Source organism: Phalacrocorax aristotelis, chromosome 1 (genome assembly GCF_949628215.1).
Source record: "Phalacrocorax aristotelis chromosome 1, bGulAri2.1, whole genome shotgun sequence".
NCBI classification, from domain to species: Eukaryota; Metazoa; Chordata; class Aves; order Suliformes; family Phalacrocoracidae; genus Phalacrocorax; species Phalacrocorax aristotelis.
In genome coordinates, this window is record NC_134276.1 from 104,437,580 (window position 1) to 104,451,162 (window position 13,583).

General features: G+C 42.2%; 1 protein-coding gene across 2 annotated transcripts; it reads left to right on the plus strand.

Annotated features, from left to right (window-relative positions):
- The first annotated feature begins 266 nt into the window (after positions 1–266).
- Positions 267–11,975, plus strand: CCT8 (chaperonin containing TCP1 subunit 8). 2 transcript variants are annotated; one of them, XM_075101273.1, is made up of 16 exons: positions 267–426; positions 2,105–2,195; positions 2,789–2,868; positions 4,017–4,166; positions 4,445–4,625; positions 5,325–5,386; positions 6,081–6,218; positions 6,630–6,808; positions 7,793–7,859; positions 7,936–8,023; positions 8,134–8,249; positions 9,522–9,593; positions 9,810–9,974; positions 10,414–10,533; positions 10,967–11,065; positions 11,747–11,975. In XM_075101273.1, the coding sequence occupies exons 1-15, from the start codon at positions 367–369 to the stop codon at positions 11,057–11,059; spliced, it is 1,662 nt and encodes a 553-aa protein (XP_074957374.1). In that variant the 5' UTR covers positions 267–366; the 3' UTR covers positions 11,060–11,065; positions 11,747–11,975. The 2 variants fall into 2 exon arrangements, with proteins under 2 accessions (XP_074957374.1, XP_074957380.1); XM_075101279.1 differs by lacking the exon at positions 10,967–11,065.
- The last annotated feature ends 1,608 nt before the right edge of the window (positions 11,976–13,583 follow it).

Below are 13,583 nucleotides of genomic sequence, written 5' to 3' on the forward strand. Positions count from 1 at the left end.
CTGCCTGCGAGCTGGGGTTCTGGCGGGCTCGGCCGGCGCTGCCAGGGCAGAAAGATGTCAGGCGGGGCGGTGCCCTCCGGACGGGTCTCTCCGGAGAGCCCTCGGGCCGCGGGCCAACGGCTCCGCCGCAGCTAACAGCCGCCGCCTGAGCGCCACCCACCGCCGACTCGGCGGCGAAGCAGCAAACGCCGCTCTGCCGCCCGACGGCTCCCCGCGCCCCGCCCCGCCATCGACCTTCCCTGGGAGCGGCTCGTCCTGCCTGCCGGCAGCCCGGCTGCCCGCTGCGCCTGCGCCCGCCATCGCTCCCGTCGTCCCCGGCGCACGGCGGTGTCTGGCAGGAGCGGCGCGGCGTGGCCCGGAGCGGAGATGGCGCTGCACGTCCCCAAGGCCCCGGGCTTCGCCCAGATGCTCAAGGAGGGGGCGAAGGTGAGAGCGGCGCCGGGCAGGGGCTGTTCCCTCAGGAGGATGCCGGAGGTGTTGGCGGCGGGGAAGGGGGGCAGTCTCAGCCTGGCGGCGCGGGGAAGGTTCTGGAAGGCCGGCGGGGCTCCGCGGCTCCGCGTGCCCGCCGGGACTGGGCGGGGGCTTGAGGGGCTCCGCGCCCCTCGGCTGGGGTCCCTCGGCAGGGTGGGGATGGGCCGCGGGCACGGGGCGGTGGATGAGGAGGGCGGTGCCTGGCGCACGCGGCCTTCCAGAAAGCTCTGCCAAGGCCGGTACCCTCTGCCCCCTCCTCCCCGCCTTCAGCTGCCCTCCCCCGCCCGGGGCCCGGCCGCCACCTCCCACCGCCTCGGGGGTCCCGCTCTGGGGGCTCCCGCCGCTGCGCGGGGCGGCGGCGGCCGGCGGTATTCCCGGCGCCGGTGCTCGCTCCCGGGCCGTGCGCCCGCCCCGTGCCCGCGCTGGGGGAGCGGCGGTCGGTGGGGGTCGGCGAAATTACACCGGGCCCTGCCGATTTAGCCGCTCAGAAGCGTCCCGCTCGCTGTGTGTGTGCTGTTGACTCTTCTCTGCTGCCCTGCCTGTAAGAAAAGTACCTTTGCCGGCACTTCTGAGTGGCGTATTATCTATGTATGTTCCCTTTACGTAAATCCATTTTCATTGTGTTTAACGCAGTGCGCATCTTGGCAGTCGTCAAGGACTGTGCCTGATAAATCAGAAGTTTTCTTTGAAAAAGGGGACAGAAAGCAAGCAGGGTTGGGTTGGGGTTTTTTAGTTTGTTTTTTTAGAGGAAAATAAATAAAAGAAAGTTTCTGGTTGCTGCTACTTAATAGAAAGTGACTTATTAGAAGTTAGTGACTCGGGAGGCCCTCTGTTTTTCTTTTCAGCATCTTCCTTGGAGACAAAGAATGGCATATGTCAAGGGTAGGGGGAGAGCAGGGGAACCAAGTGGCTTAGATGCTGGTTCTCCGATGGAGAATTCAAGGCCAGAATAGGGAGGGCTGTCTTTCACAGAACAAGGGGGCAGCTGGCATTCTGAGGTGTTTGTTTTCTGTTTACTGAGTAAATATTGTGAGAGAGTATCTTTCTCCCTTCACTTGTGGGCCACACAGTACATTTTACCCTGCTCCTAGTTAAGGCCCTTTCTAGGGATCATTCCTTTTCTTATGGCTTGCAAACCGAAGCCAGGCTGATCAGCTTCTCAAACACAAATATTCTATGAATTATTCTGCCTCTGAATTTTCAAACTGCACATGTTCAAACATAGAACTGAGTTAAATTATTTTTGTGGAATATAGAGTTGTGAGTAAAGAAGCATGTACAAAAACGCATGCTTACTAAATCCTTGCCTCTCTCCAGTCTGATATTGGTTATATTGTGTTTCCCTTTGGTATGCTACTGACTTTTTGAGTCACTGCTCAAATTTTCTGTTCAGAAACTTACTGTGCCTGCTGAGCTGCCTAGCTGAGAAGGAGTACACAGTAGTTCTTTTCTGACTGTCTTTGAGTAACCTTTCATTTCTGTTTAAACTTTAAGTGAAATACTGAATGTAAATTAATCAAAAACTTCCATGGACTCAGTAGGTTGTTGCTGCTTTGATGAGAAAGGACTGCTTCATCCTTTTCCTTTTTTTGTTAGAAAGCCTAATTCTGAGCAGAACATTTTTTCCTTTTAGCATTATTCAGGACTCGAAGAAGCTGTCTATAGGAACATCCAGGCATGCAAAGAACTTGCTCAGACCACCCGTACAGCTTATGGACCAAATGGTAAGTAAATCCTAAAATTATTGTAATGGTTTTGGGCAAAATGTTATGTTTGAAGCCTAAACCTACCTTGACAAAGAAACAACTGTTTGTTTCTTGAAGAGACATGTTGGACTTGCTCTAGAATGCTTGTGGTTATACAGATCAGACTTTGTTTGGTTAGCTTTTAAGTTATGCACAATGTACCTGCCTTTGCCAGGTTTTTTAACTAGTTGCTGTGTCCTTTTTGTTGTCTTAGTGCTATATGGAAGACCTGCAAAAATTAAAGGAAAGGCAATAACTTGGTAGACAGTCATAATGAACATAAGCGCACCATATCTGGTCAGATATACCAAAACAAAAGGTGTTCTCCAGTATTGATTAATTAAACGATGTACTAATATTTCTGAAGAGAGAACTGCTTCTTCAGAAATTATTGATTCCTCCTTAATGTAACACACTCCCAGTTGTTATTTTGCAAAAATCTTTTAGGTTGTTAAATTATCAATAGGGCTAATGTTTTCATGTGTAAGATATACCTGAAAGTTATGAAAGAGTACCTGTGTACAACATTATGTTTGCCAAATGGATGATTTAAAAATTTTTTCCCCTGTTAGGAATGAACAAAATGGTTATCAATCATTTGGAGAAGCTTTTTGTTACAAATGATGCTGCTACTATCTTGAGAGAGCTAGAGGTAAGTTTTCTTGCTTCAGATGTCAGTTGTGAAATAGTGTTTCTGTTCATGAGCTGCTATGGTTCTGAATGTTAATAAGGAAATACATGTCACCCTGCCAGATGATTTACATGTGTCATTTTGTAAGTCATTTCTATTTTTCACTGAATTACGAGTAAAGTCAATGGGCTGTTTCCACAGTGAGGGTGGTGAAGCAGCATCAAGTAGTTGCAGGAGATGCTTAATTGCCTACTTTTTTTCTCCAAAACCAGCGTAGATTTAGAAGAGGATACACCTAGAGAATAAATTGTTTGGAAAACTGAATGAAATAGCTGTTGTGTTAATATCCCAGTGTTGGTGGTTGCTATGTTCTCCCATCTGCTTAGAGTATGTTACTTGGATTTAGAAGCTGAGGATATAGCCACATCCTCCTGTGAATACAGTAAAAGTGTGGAGAGACTGACCTGTCCTAACTTTTACTATTAAATTCAAATTTGTGTCACAACACAACTAATATTTTATGGAATTCTATACTTATTGATAGAAATAATGTAAGTATTAAGTATTTATTTACTCAGTGCATTGTAGTAGTGTTCGATATAAGTAGAATAACTGGAAGTCTCAGTTATGTGTTCAAAAAATAATCTGCGGACAACTTTAATGAGTCTTGCATGTTACTTGGACAAAATGACAGCTGCTCTAATTATATTCAAGAATACAGCCTTTATTTGAAAGAAAATGAAAGCAGTACAATCTTTAAGCAGAAGAACCACTAGAATTAAACTGTAATTTAGATACCTACTTTGTGTGGTACACACAAATTCAGCTTGAAGGTCTAAACTGCTTTCCTGTTGCAGAGCTTGATTGTGAAGCCACTGCACCCTGTAAAAATAGGATAGAACCAATGTCAAGGATGTCTAATTCATGTTGTAGGGGGAATGTTCAGTTCTCTTATTATTATTTTTTTTTCCACATGTGTTTGTACTTTTGCTTAATAGGAAAGTTAGCCAATTAAGATAATCTGTGCTGCTTCCTTTTCTTATTTTGTGCATTCTTAGTATCTTTAGATACAATTTGAAATGAGAGAGCTTATACTGGATGAACAGAAAAACCTGGAGCTGTAGTCTGTGTGGGATTTTAGTAACTGAGATGTGTAACCTCTTTTAAAGGTTCAGCATCCAGCTGCAAAAATGCTTGTGATGGCTTCCCACATGCAAGAGCAAGAAGTTGGAGATGGAACAAACTTTGTCCTTGTTTTTGCTGGAGTTCTTCTGGAGTTAGCAGAAGACCTTCTGAGAATGGGGTTATCAGTGTCAGAGGCGAGTTATATTGTTATTACAATTCAGGTGGCTTGAATTCAGATTGCTGTTGGTCAGTATTCTTCGGTCGCAATATTGTGAATTGTCTGCTTCCTTCTGAACTAGTTCTTTAGATAGAGATGTATGAAGAAGAACAGTATGTGTTTTGATGCTTGTGATTGCTTGTTTTCCTTGTAAGCTTTTGCGTTTGTTAATGTTCCGTGACCTGTTGAAAAGGAGATATAAGCAGCATGAATGCATAGTGAAGTGGTGTAGTGAATATTTTGTTTGCTGCACAGGTGATTGAAGGATATGAAAAGGCTTGCAAGAAAGCGCTAGAAATTCTTCCAGACTTGGTGTGCTGCTCTGCAAAGAACCTTCGAGATGTTGAAGAAGTGGCATCTTTGTTGCACACTTCAGTGATGAGCAAACAATATGGCAACGAACGTTTTTTGGCAAAGCTTATTGCTCAGGCCTGTGGTAAGTGGACAGATGTGTGCATGCATCTAAAAAACTGAGTAGGTTTGCTTATGATCATTACTAATGTCTTCATGTAAGACAAGAGGTACGGTGAGTTTATCAGGTTGAATTAGATGGGATGCTTTGGCCTCTGAAATGAGTATAACTTTTTTCCTGTTGAACTCTTCGTTGGCATTGTGGCTCAGAAAAGGTCTGTGTTTTCTACTAAATGTTTATAGAAATAGCTTTCTAGTCTTTTTAAAGCAGAAATCCCATATTTCTTCCTCTTTTTTTATCATTAGCACGATATATATATTACACTTCAGATAAGCTGTTACTAGTCTCAGCCACAGAACAATGGAAGCAAGACTGTAGTTGTGTTGAGTTGTTGTTTTCTCCCTTTAGGTTTCCAAGAAGAAACTTTCATGTCTAGTTTAAGTGTTTTCTCAGAATATTCTGGATCAGACTTCGCCCTTGAATTTACATGTGTAAATGGATATTTGGACTTTATTTAACCAAGCAGCCTGATAGATGTTGATTTCTGATTGTAAAAACAACATTTCAGTTTCTCTTGGTGCAGATTATAATTGCCTTGAATTTAGGCAGGCATCTTAAACCATTGAATTTTGGTACTTCAGAAAAACTCCAGGCATTATTTTTGTGTTCATTGTTCTACTTTATTTATTAAGCAGCAAACTTTTTTCCCCCCCCTCCAAACAGTTTCTATTCTTCCTGATTCTGGTCATTTCAACGTCGATAACATCAGAGTGTGCAAAATTGTGGTAAGTTGGAAGTAGCTAGCTTTACTGTATTGTTAAGGTACATAGTTTAATGACAGTTCATTTTTAGATCTTTGAACTTCGAAAAGTGCCTTTTCTGTTCTAATCTCTGTTGTATTGTGGCATGCATAATAAGTTTTGGAAATTTGTCTTTACATTCCTTGTTTAATGCCCAGTAGCAGCTTTCAGAAACAGAAGTCATTAATACTGGAAGTTTATGCTATTTTAGATACATCTATTATCTATTTTAGATACGTTAACTTAATTATACACAGGGATATGGATTGCATCCTTGTTGTAGAAGCAGTCACGAGATTATGCTAAGATGCAGGCTGGCAGAAATGGAGCGGTCTAATCTTGCATGCTTTTTGTCAGGCCTCAGTATGGTATGTAGGATTGGAACAAGTTTATATCTGCTACGAATTTCGCCCTGTGGATTTTCCCTGCTAATAAATAAAGAACAAGTTGAGCACGGAAAATTAATGTTATGGGCCTTAACCTGGACCACCAACTAATCTGCAAGACAATGTTTGATGTTGCTAAATCAGTTTAAGTCTTAATTCTTTGTGCTGCAGTGAAAACTTATATCTGTTTCAATGTGCCAACCTAAGGACTGATTCTTATAAAGGGTAGTGCAGCTTTCTGACAATAAATGATCAATAATATGACTTTCCCCCTTCCACTTCTTTCCTTTCAGGGTGCTGGTATCTCTGCTTCCTCAGTACTGCATGGAATGGTTTTTAAAAAGGAAACTGAAGGAGATGTTACTTCTGTCAAAGATGCAAAAATAGCTGTGTATTCCTGCCCTTTTGATAGTATGATAACTGAAACTAAGGTATGTAGAAGCTCAAAATAAGTTTTATATCTATTTATGCTCATGTGCTCTTATTTTTAGACTTAACTATAAATATTCTTGACACTTGGTGATTGAGATATTTTTGTTAATATTGAGTTCATTAGTTTAAAAAAGTTAATGGAAAATGTCTGAACCTAATTTGCTTTACAGGGGTTTTGGGGTTGGGGGGGTGTCGGTTTTGTTGGGTCTACGTGATAGAATTAAAGGTTGTCTAGAAGTGCTAGAATTGCCCTTTTTTAACTTGTTTTACCCCATTGCCTGGGAGGGGTGGCAGTATTATAAAACAGGATGGCTTGGGCTTTATGGATAGGTTAGGAGACAAAATGGTTTGTCAAAACTTTCAGGCATGTAGTTAACAGGGAATTGATAATAGTGTATGTGTTTTACTAGGGCACCGTACTTATAAAGAATGCTGAAGAACTGATGAATTTCAGTAAGGGAGAAGAAAATCTAATGGATCTGCAAGTCAAAGCTATTGCTGATAGTGGTGCAAATGTAGTAGTAACAGGTGGCAAAGTGGCAGACATGGCACTTCATTATGCCAACAAATACAATATTATGCTAGTCAGGTAAGTACTAGAAGAGCATAAAAATGTTTGATCTACCACATTTATGAACTGTACTTGCCATATTGTCTCTTGTCTCTCAAACAAATTAGAAACAAAATATTGCAGACTATTTGGTTTTCTAGTGGACCAAAACCTGAGTTGCAGTTTGGTTGCTTTGTAGCCTATGTTTCTTGGTAGTATTTCACCTCTGTATGACAGGTAATTGGGGAGTAGCTTGTGTGTATGGTACTGTAACTACAGTTTAAGTGCCTTTATAGCACAACTGAAATCAAGACTATCAAAATTTGTGGATCTAGTAAAGAGGGATGTGACATCAAAGGCATATAAGACTATACGTAACGGTTCCTCCTGGTCACGGTCCTGATGTGATGCTTTATCAATGATGAGATATACTTCCGTGCATCACTAATGGATTGGTGGATGGAAGAACTAATTATTTGTACTTCTCTGTCATTTGTGTGGGCCTTAAATCTTCTTATCAATAAATAAAGCATGTTTGTATGTCCTTGAAATACATTCTGCAAAACAAAGCCCTCTGTGTGTGCAGCAGCACTCACCTCTCACACAAATAAATGGTCCTTTGTTGAAGGCTGTAACTTTATTGGTGGCATCCAAAAAGATTGAACTTCTGGAAATGGGGCATGATACTGTATCTCTTGTGTAACAAAGGAGGACTGTTACAGAGGTGTTGTAAAGATCAGTTCAAGTCTTAAGTACTAGAAGATGAAGTTTGATAATTTTCATGTATTTGAACTACCGACTTGTTTTTAGATTCTGAGAAACCAGTCTTTCTGTAGCATCCCTGAAAATAAATAATTACAACTGGAAAAAATAGATGAGTGGATTTTATAACTTGATGCAGTAAATTTGGATAGATGTCATTAGTTTAGAAAAAGCTGCTGAGTTAAGAGCGTACTTACACAAGTGTGTGTTAACACTTGTTCTGGAAACTTGTTATTAGAAAGACTGTTCTTGTTTTTAAAGGTTGAACTCAAAGTGGGATCTGAGAAGACTCTGCAAAACTGTTGGTGCAACAGCCCTACCCAGACTGGTACGGACTTTTCAAATGAGGAGCAGAAGGGAGAGAACTGATGAACAAGCTCACCTCTTCTGTTTTTTCTTTCCAGACTCCCCCTACTCTAGAAGAAATGGGTCACTGTGATAGTGTATATTTATCGGAGGTTGGAGATACTCAAGTTGTTGTGTTTAAGCACGGTGTGTATGTTCTGTAGAACCCTTAATGCTACGGTTCTAAAAGTACAATGTTGGTGTGTGTTTTACATCTAACAAACTGAATTCAGTAATGCGGGTGTCTGTCTGAACAGAAAAGGAGGATGGTGCCATTTCTACTATACTGATTCGTGGATCTACAGACAATCTGATGGATGACATAGAGAGAGCAGTGGATGATGGTGTAAATACTTTCAAAGTACTCACAAGGGTGAGTAACCAGAACACTTCCGTTATCAAAACTGAGCTACGGATCAGTTTGAGGCAAGACTGGTGCTTGCTTTGTGCTCATTTGCTACAAAGGCTGTAGGAGATATTTACAGATATGAGCAGATATATGAGATTAGGAGCCTTCTTGAGATGTAGAGAAAGCTGTGTAGTATTGAGGTGTAGGGGCTGTGCAGAGAAGACTTCTGCTGACGTAAAAGATAGTGCTCAGCATGTACTGCACGCAGTTTTCCAGAAACTAGTGAGTTCTTGAAGATGGGTTAGTTTTACCACTTTCTAATGGCAGTCAGCTCGCTCTTGACTATTTCCCTAAAGGTTTTGTGGTGTTCCTTGGAAACCAGGCACAGAAGAAAAGCTAGATAGCTTTGTGTGTCACTGGGGATTGGGAGGAGCTGACTGGTTACAAACTAAATTCTAGTTCGTCAGTGACAAGGCATGCTTCCTCCGTATGCTACAGATACGCTTTATAGATGGAATAACTCAGTTCTTCGGACTTTTTCTGAGCAGCTTTTGTGGACTTGAACACTTGAATATTTATTTTTCCTTTAATACAAAAGGAAATGTTTTTGTATTTACTTGGAAGGTAGCATGCAAAAAATGTTAAACTTCTGTTTGATGCTTAATGTCCTGTGCATGTCTTGGTGTGTACATTGGTTTGGAGTACAGAAACAGCCACAGACTCTGCGTTCATGATTGTCCCCAGGAGTGGTCATGACATAGAATTTATGATGATTACTCTTCTGTTTAAAAGACTGGGAGTTTTTAAGTGAATGCTGGTTGGCCAAAGGATACACAAAATGCTTAATCTAAAACAAAATAAAAGGCCCAACACCTTGTGATACTTGCTGACATGTTAAACATAGTGTACAGTAGATTGGTTTCCTGCATGATATTTCCTGATGAGTTAATGGAAAAAATGACAAAATCTAGATAGTCTAGTATTAGTTAGCCAAGAGCTGATTTTGTTTTAATAAACAAACAAAAAAAAAAAGGCTGAAAAAAACCCAGACTTAAACCCCACTGTATTATTATTTTGGCTTTTACAAAAGAAGCTATTTTTCTTCAAAGCCATTTGGAATGAATGAGTAAATTCTGCTAAATTTCTCTTATAATCCATGTTTGATCTGAAGCGGATTCTTGATAAGTCTGTGTGGGATAAAGTCTGTTGCATTCTTGATAGAGGATATAAATTCTAAAAAGTGAACATTAATACGACGCTTTAAGCAAAACGTGTTTTGGGATGGTCTGTTCACAGGATAAACGTCTTGTTCCTGGAGGTGGTGCAACGGAGATTGAATTAGCCAAGCAGATCACGTCTTACGGAGAGGTACAGCAAAGGGGCTTTCTGACTTTTTTTTTTCTATACACACGCACACACGTGTATGTACTTACACATGTATTTGTGACTTATAAAAATATATTTCGGTAGAAAATAATACTTATATTTGTATTAATGTATATAAATAAAAAAAAGTGAGGGGGAAAATGCCTCCCTATGTTATGGTTTTTTGAAATGCTGACATGGTTTGCATCTTCACTTTAGACTTGTCCTGGGCTTGACCAATATGCCATCAAGAAGTTTGCTGAGGCATTTGAAGCCATTCCTCGAGCACTGGCAGAAAACTCTGGAGTAAAGGCTAATGAGGTCATCTCCAAACTTTACGCTGTGCATCAGGAAGGGAACAAAAATGTTGGATTTGATATTGAGGTAAGTAGTCTCTCATATTACTTGGTGCTCTGCAGTAGAGGGTTGTGTTTAAAAGTACTTCTATCAGGGTGAAGTATTTATAGATTAATTTAAATCACTGAAGCTCTGTGTTGCACAGTCTAGAAGTAGAACTTCTTAGAGACCACTTACTGAAGTGGTTCCATCAGCAAGTGGTTAAATTCAGCGTGGTGGAGTGGCCTTATGTAAGAGGTAAAGTGAGGTACTGAACTAATGTGATGGAGGGTAAGTCTTCAGTAATTACTTACTTTGTCTTCCTGCTAATGGATTAGGAATGAAGGTTTTCTGAAGAGAGAAGATGAGCTTAGAAAAGTGATAACTTATTCTAAACCTGTAACTTTGAAAACCCAGTAACTTGCTAGGTAGAAGCCTGAGAGAGTTTTGAATAATGGTTTGGGTTTTTTTTTCCCCTGTCTGATAGGCTGAAGCTGCTGCTGTGAAGGATATGTTGGAAGCTGGGGTATTAGACACGTACCTTGGGAAATCCTGGGGTATCAAGCTAGCTACAAATGCAGCAGTAACTGTCCTAAGGGTAGATCAGGTGAGTTTACAAGTAATTTTGAGGCTGAGCTGAAACCTTTAACTCAGTGTGCAGAACACTAATGCAGAATATGTGAATCTTTTGGAAATGCAAGGCATAAAAATATGATACTTGAAAATGTGGTTTGTTTACTTCTGAAAGACAGGAAGTAGCTTGTTCAGGAGCTCTTAGTTTGGGACATAACAGTGTTGCTGCTTCCATAGGAGCACTATTAATGTTTCTTTTTAAGATTTGACAGCTGATATTTGTATCCAGAAAGTTACCCTAACTTTTGTAGGAACAAGATTTAACACAAGAAACGTTCTATCATATATTGTTTGTACACAAAAATCCAACTTTTAGGAAAAATGGAGGTTATAATATTAATGGTTTTAAAACTTCATATATATGGTAGAACTTCAGCAAAAACATATTTGCATGTAAATTTCTGTAGATTATTATGGCAAAAACAGCAGGAGGTCCAAAAGCCCCTAAGCAGCAAGGACATTGGGATAAGGATGACTGGAAAGATGAGCCTGAAATTTAGTATGCAGTAAGCTCTGTTTCTCTAGCAGAGAGGTATCTGTGTGTGAGCGCATGCATGAGTATATTGACAAGCACATGGCAGACGGTATCTTTCTTGAGGACACAACACTGCTGTCTTCTGTGTGCTGATTGCTACATTTTGTATTTGTGCCTTTGCAAATGAATTTTACTCCTAAAACCAAATTTTCATTGGAGGGACGACAAGTGGAGTTTTAGTTTTACCTTCCTTGTCACAATAGCAAGTGCAGAAATGAGCCTTTATCGTGGTAGGACTAGTGGGCTTTACGCTTTTAAACAGTGATGTTTAGACTCAGTAATTCAGAACAACAGCTCTGATAATTCTTCTGCTTTCTGTTGTGTGCATCCTCTAAACCAGACACTTGCTAGCCTGTTCAAGCACTCACTTTCTGTAGACTAACTGAAGTCTTAAATTGCATGCAAAAATGAGGTAAATGCCCTTTTTTTGTGTGTATTGGGGCTCAGCTTCTGCCATTTTCAAGAAAAAAAAATAACTAATTTGTGAATATCTCCATTAGGTGGATAATAATATTCACTGGCTTAAGTTCAGAGTAGGGAAACTGCATGAATTTGGTGAATGTTGACAGTCACCGTTGTATGGCTGTAAGTAAGAGTGGGGTAAGGGTCTGATTCTAACCTTACCTTTTTCTACTTCCCTGTTATCTTCAAGATCATTATGGCAAAACCGGCTGGTGGCCCTAAACCTCCATCAGGAAAGAAAGACTGGGATGAAGACCAAAACGATTGAACAGTTTAACTGTACTTAAGTGATGTGATTATGTGAGGGTTTTTTTAATACTCCAGTTGGAGCCTGTCACAATGTCTTGCTCTGTTGCCTTTAAGTTATGAACTGCGTGCAATGGAGCGCAGAACTTCAATAAACATACTTGCTGTTAAAATGTTACCTGTCACTTTATTTGGACTTCGCACGGCATGGCTGTTCCTAGCAGGTGAATATGTGGGGATGGCAGTGGGGGGGCTGTGGCAGGCTGACTCTAGGTGGCTGCCAGGGGCCCCTTCCTCACCAGGGCAGAGGTGGAAAATAAGCAGAAAAAGCTCATGGGCTGAGATAAAGATGGGGAGATCACTTACCAGTTGCCGTTTCAGGCAGAACAGATTCAACATGTGCAAAATTAATTTATTACCAATTAAAAATAGAGTTGGGGGGTGAGAAACCATGTTCCTGTGCACCTCCCCTTCTTCCCAGGCTCAGCTGTACTCCTTCACTCCTACTTCATCTACCTTTTCCTCCCCCCCGCCTGAGTGGTGTGGGGACAGGAATGGGGGTTGTGGTCAGTCCATAGCAGCTCCTGCCTACACACACTTTTCCCTTCCTCCGCTCCTGCAGGGCCCAGTCCTTTGTGAGCTGCTTCGGCAGGGTTGTCCTCCATAGTCGCAGTCTGTCGGGGACGACTGCTCCAGGTAGCCCTCTGTGGGCTGCTGTTTCTGGCAGGAAATCCTGGCCCAGCCTGTGCTCCTTGCTGCAGGCTGCAGCTCCCTCCAAGGCATGAGCCACCTGCTCTGACTTGGGGGCCTCCACAGCTGCAGCGCAGAGGTCCAGCATGGTCCTCACCATGGGCCATGGGTAGGCCCTGCTCCAGCGTGGTCCTGCAGGGGATCCCTGCTGGCGTGCCTGCGGCTCCTCTTTCTCTCACGTGGCTGCTTGCAGGGCTGTTTGTTTCTCCCGGTTTTCCCCTCACTCCTGAGCAGTGTTTTGCCCTTTCTTATATGCCCTTTCCCCAGGGTGCTACCACCTTGGCTGCAGGACTCAGCCGTGCCCTGCGGTGGGTCTGTTGGAGTTGGCTGCAGCCAGCATCAGGCACACCTGGCCTCTCCTCACAGAGGCTGCAGCCCAGCCCACCACCCTGACCCCAGATGAGTATCGAAATAAGTATGGCAGCAGGTCTGCGGTCCACGCCTACATTCATTTTTGTTACACGCATCTATTATTTGACCTTCACCCTTTAAAAGTCTCCACGCTCTCAAAATGGCAGCCTGACAGCAGTGAACTGCATCTCAGGCTAATGGCCTTAAAAATAAATGCTGAGCAGCAATAGCTACTGTGATGCAGTGCTGGAATCTTTCAGCTGAAGCCCCCTGTTAAGATTCTTCTTGGAAAGTGAACAGCTTGTGTGTCTCAGAGTAGCTTGAAAGGAGAACTGCACTTGAAATTCAAGCCACTTCAATAATTAATCCTTTCATCACTCTTGCCAGTGCTACTCTATTTCAACACCAGAAGGGAGTGGAAGGCTAAATCAAGTCTGGGACTATCATCTTATGCCTAAATAAGGCTGCCATATGGCAGCTACAGTAATGCTTTATAGTCATTTGCTGGTGTGGCTGAAAAATAGAGTTTTCAGGAGGACTGGCATACTGATATAGTCAGCTGCACAAGTGCTACTGCTGATGACCATAAGGATAATAGGAAAACATAAGCTGCCCATTTTCTTAGTAAGGTTGTGGTGAAAAATGCACTGACTGTAAGCAGCTGCTGCTCTTGCATGGGG

What these genes read in the sequence shown, in the direction of transcription:
- CCT8 (XM_075101273.1), top strand. Translation starts at nt 367, where the DNA reads ATGGCGCTGCACGTCCCCAAGGCCCCGGGCTTCGCCCAGATGCTCAAG. An exon ending in TCAGAGTGTGCAAAATTGTG is followed by an intron (nt 5,387 to 6,080) that starts GTAAGTTGGAAG and finishes CTTTCCTTTCAG; the next exon opens with GGTGCTGGTATCTCTGCTTC. An exon ending in AGTTGTTGTGTTTAAGCACG is followed by an intron (nt 8,024 to 8,133) that starts GTGTGTATGTTC and finishes CTGTCTGAACAG; the next exon opens with AAAAGGAGGATGGTGCCATT.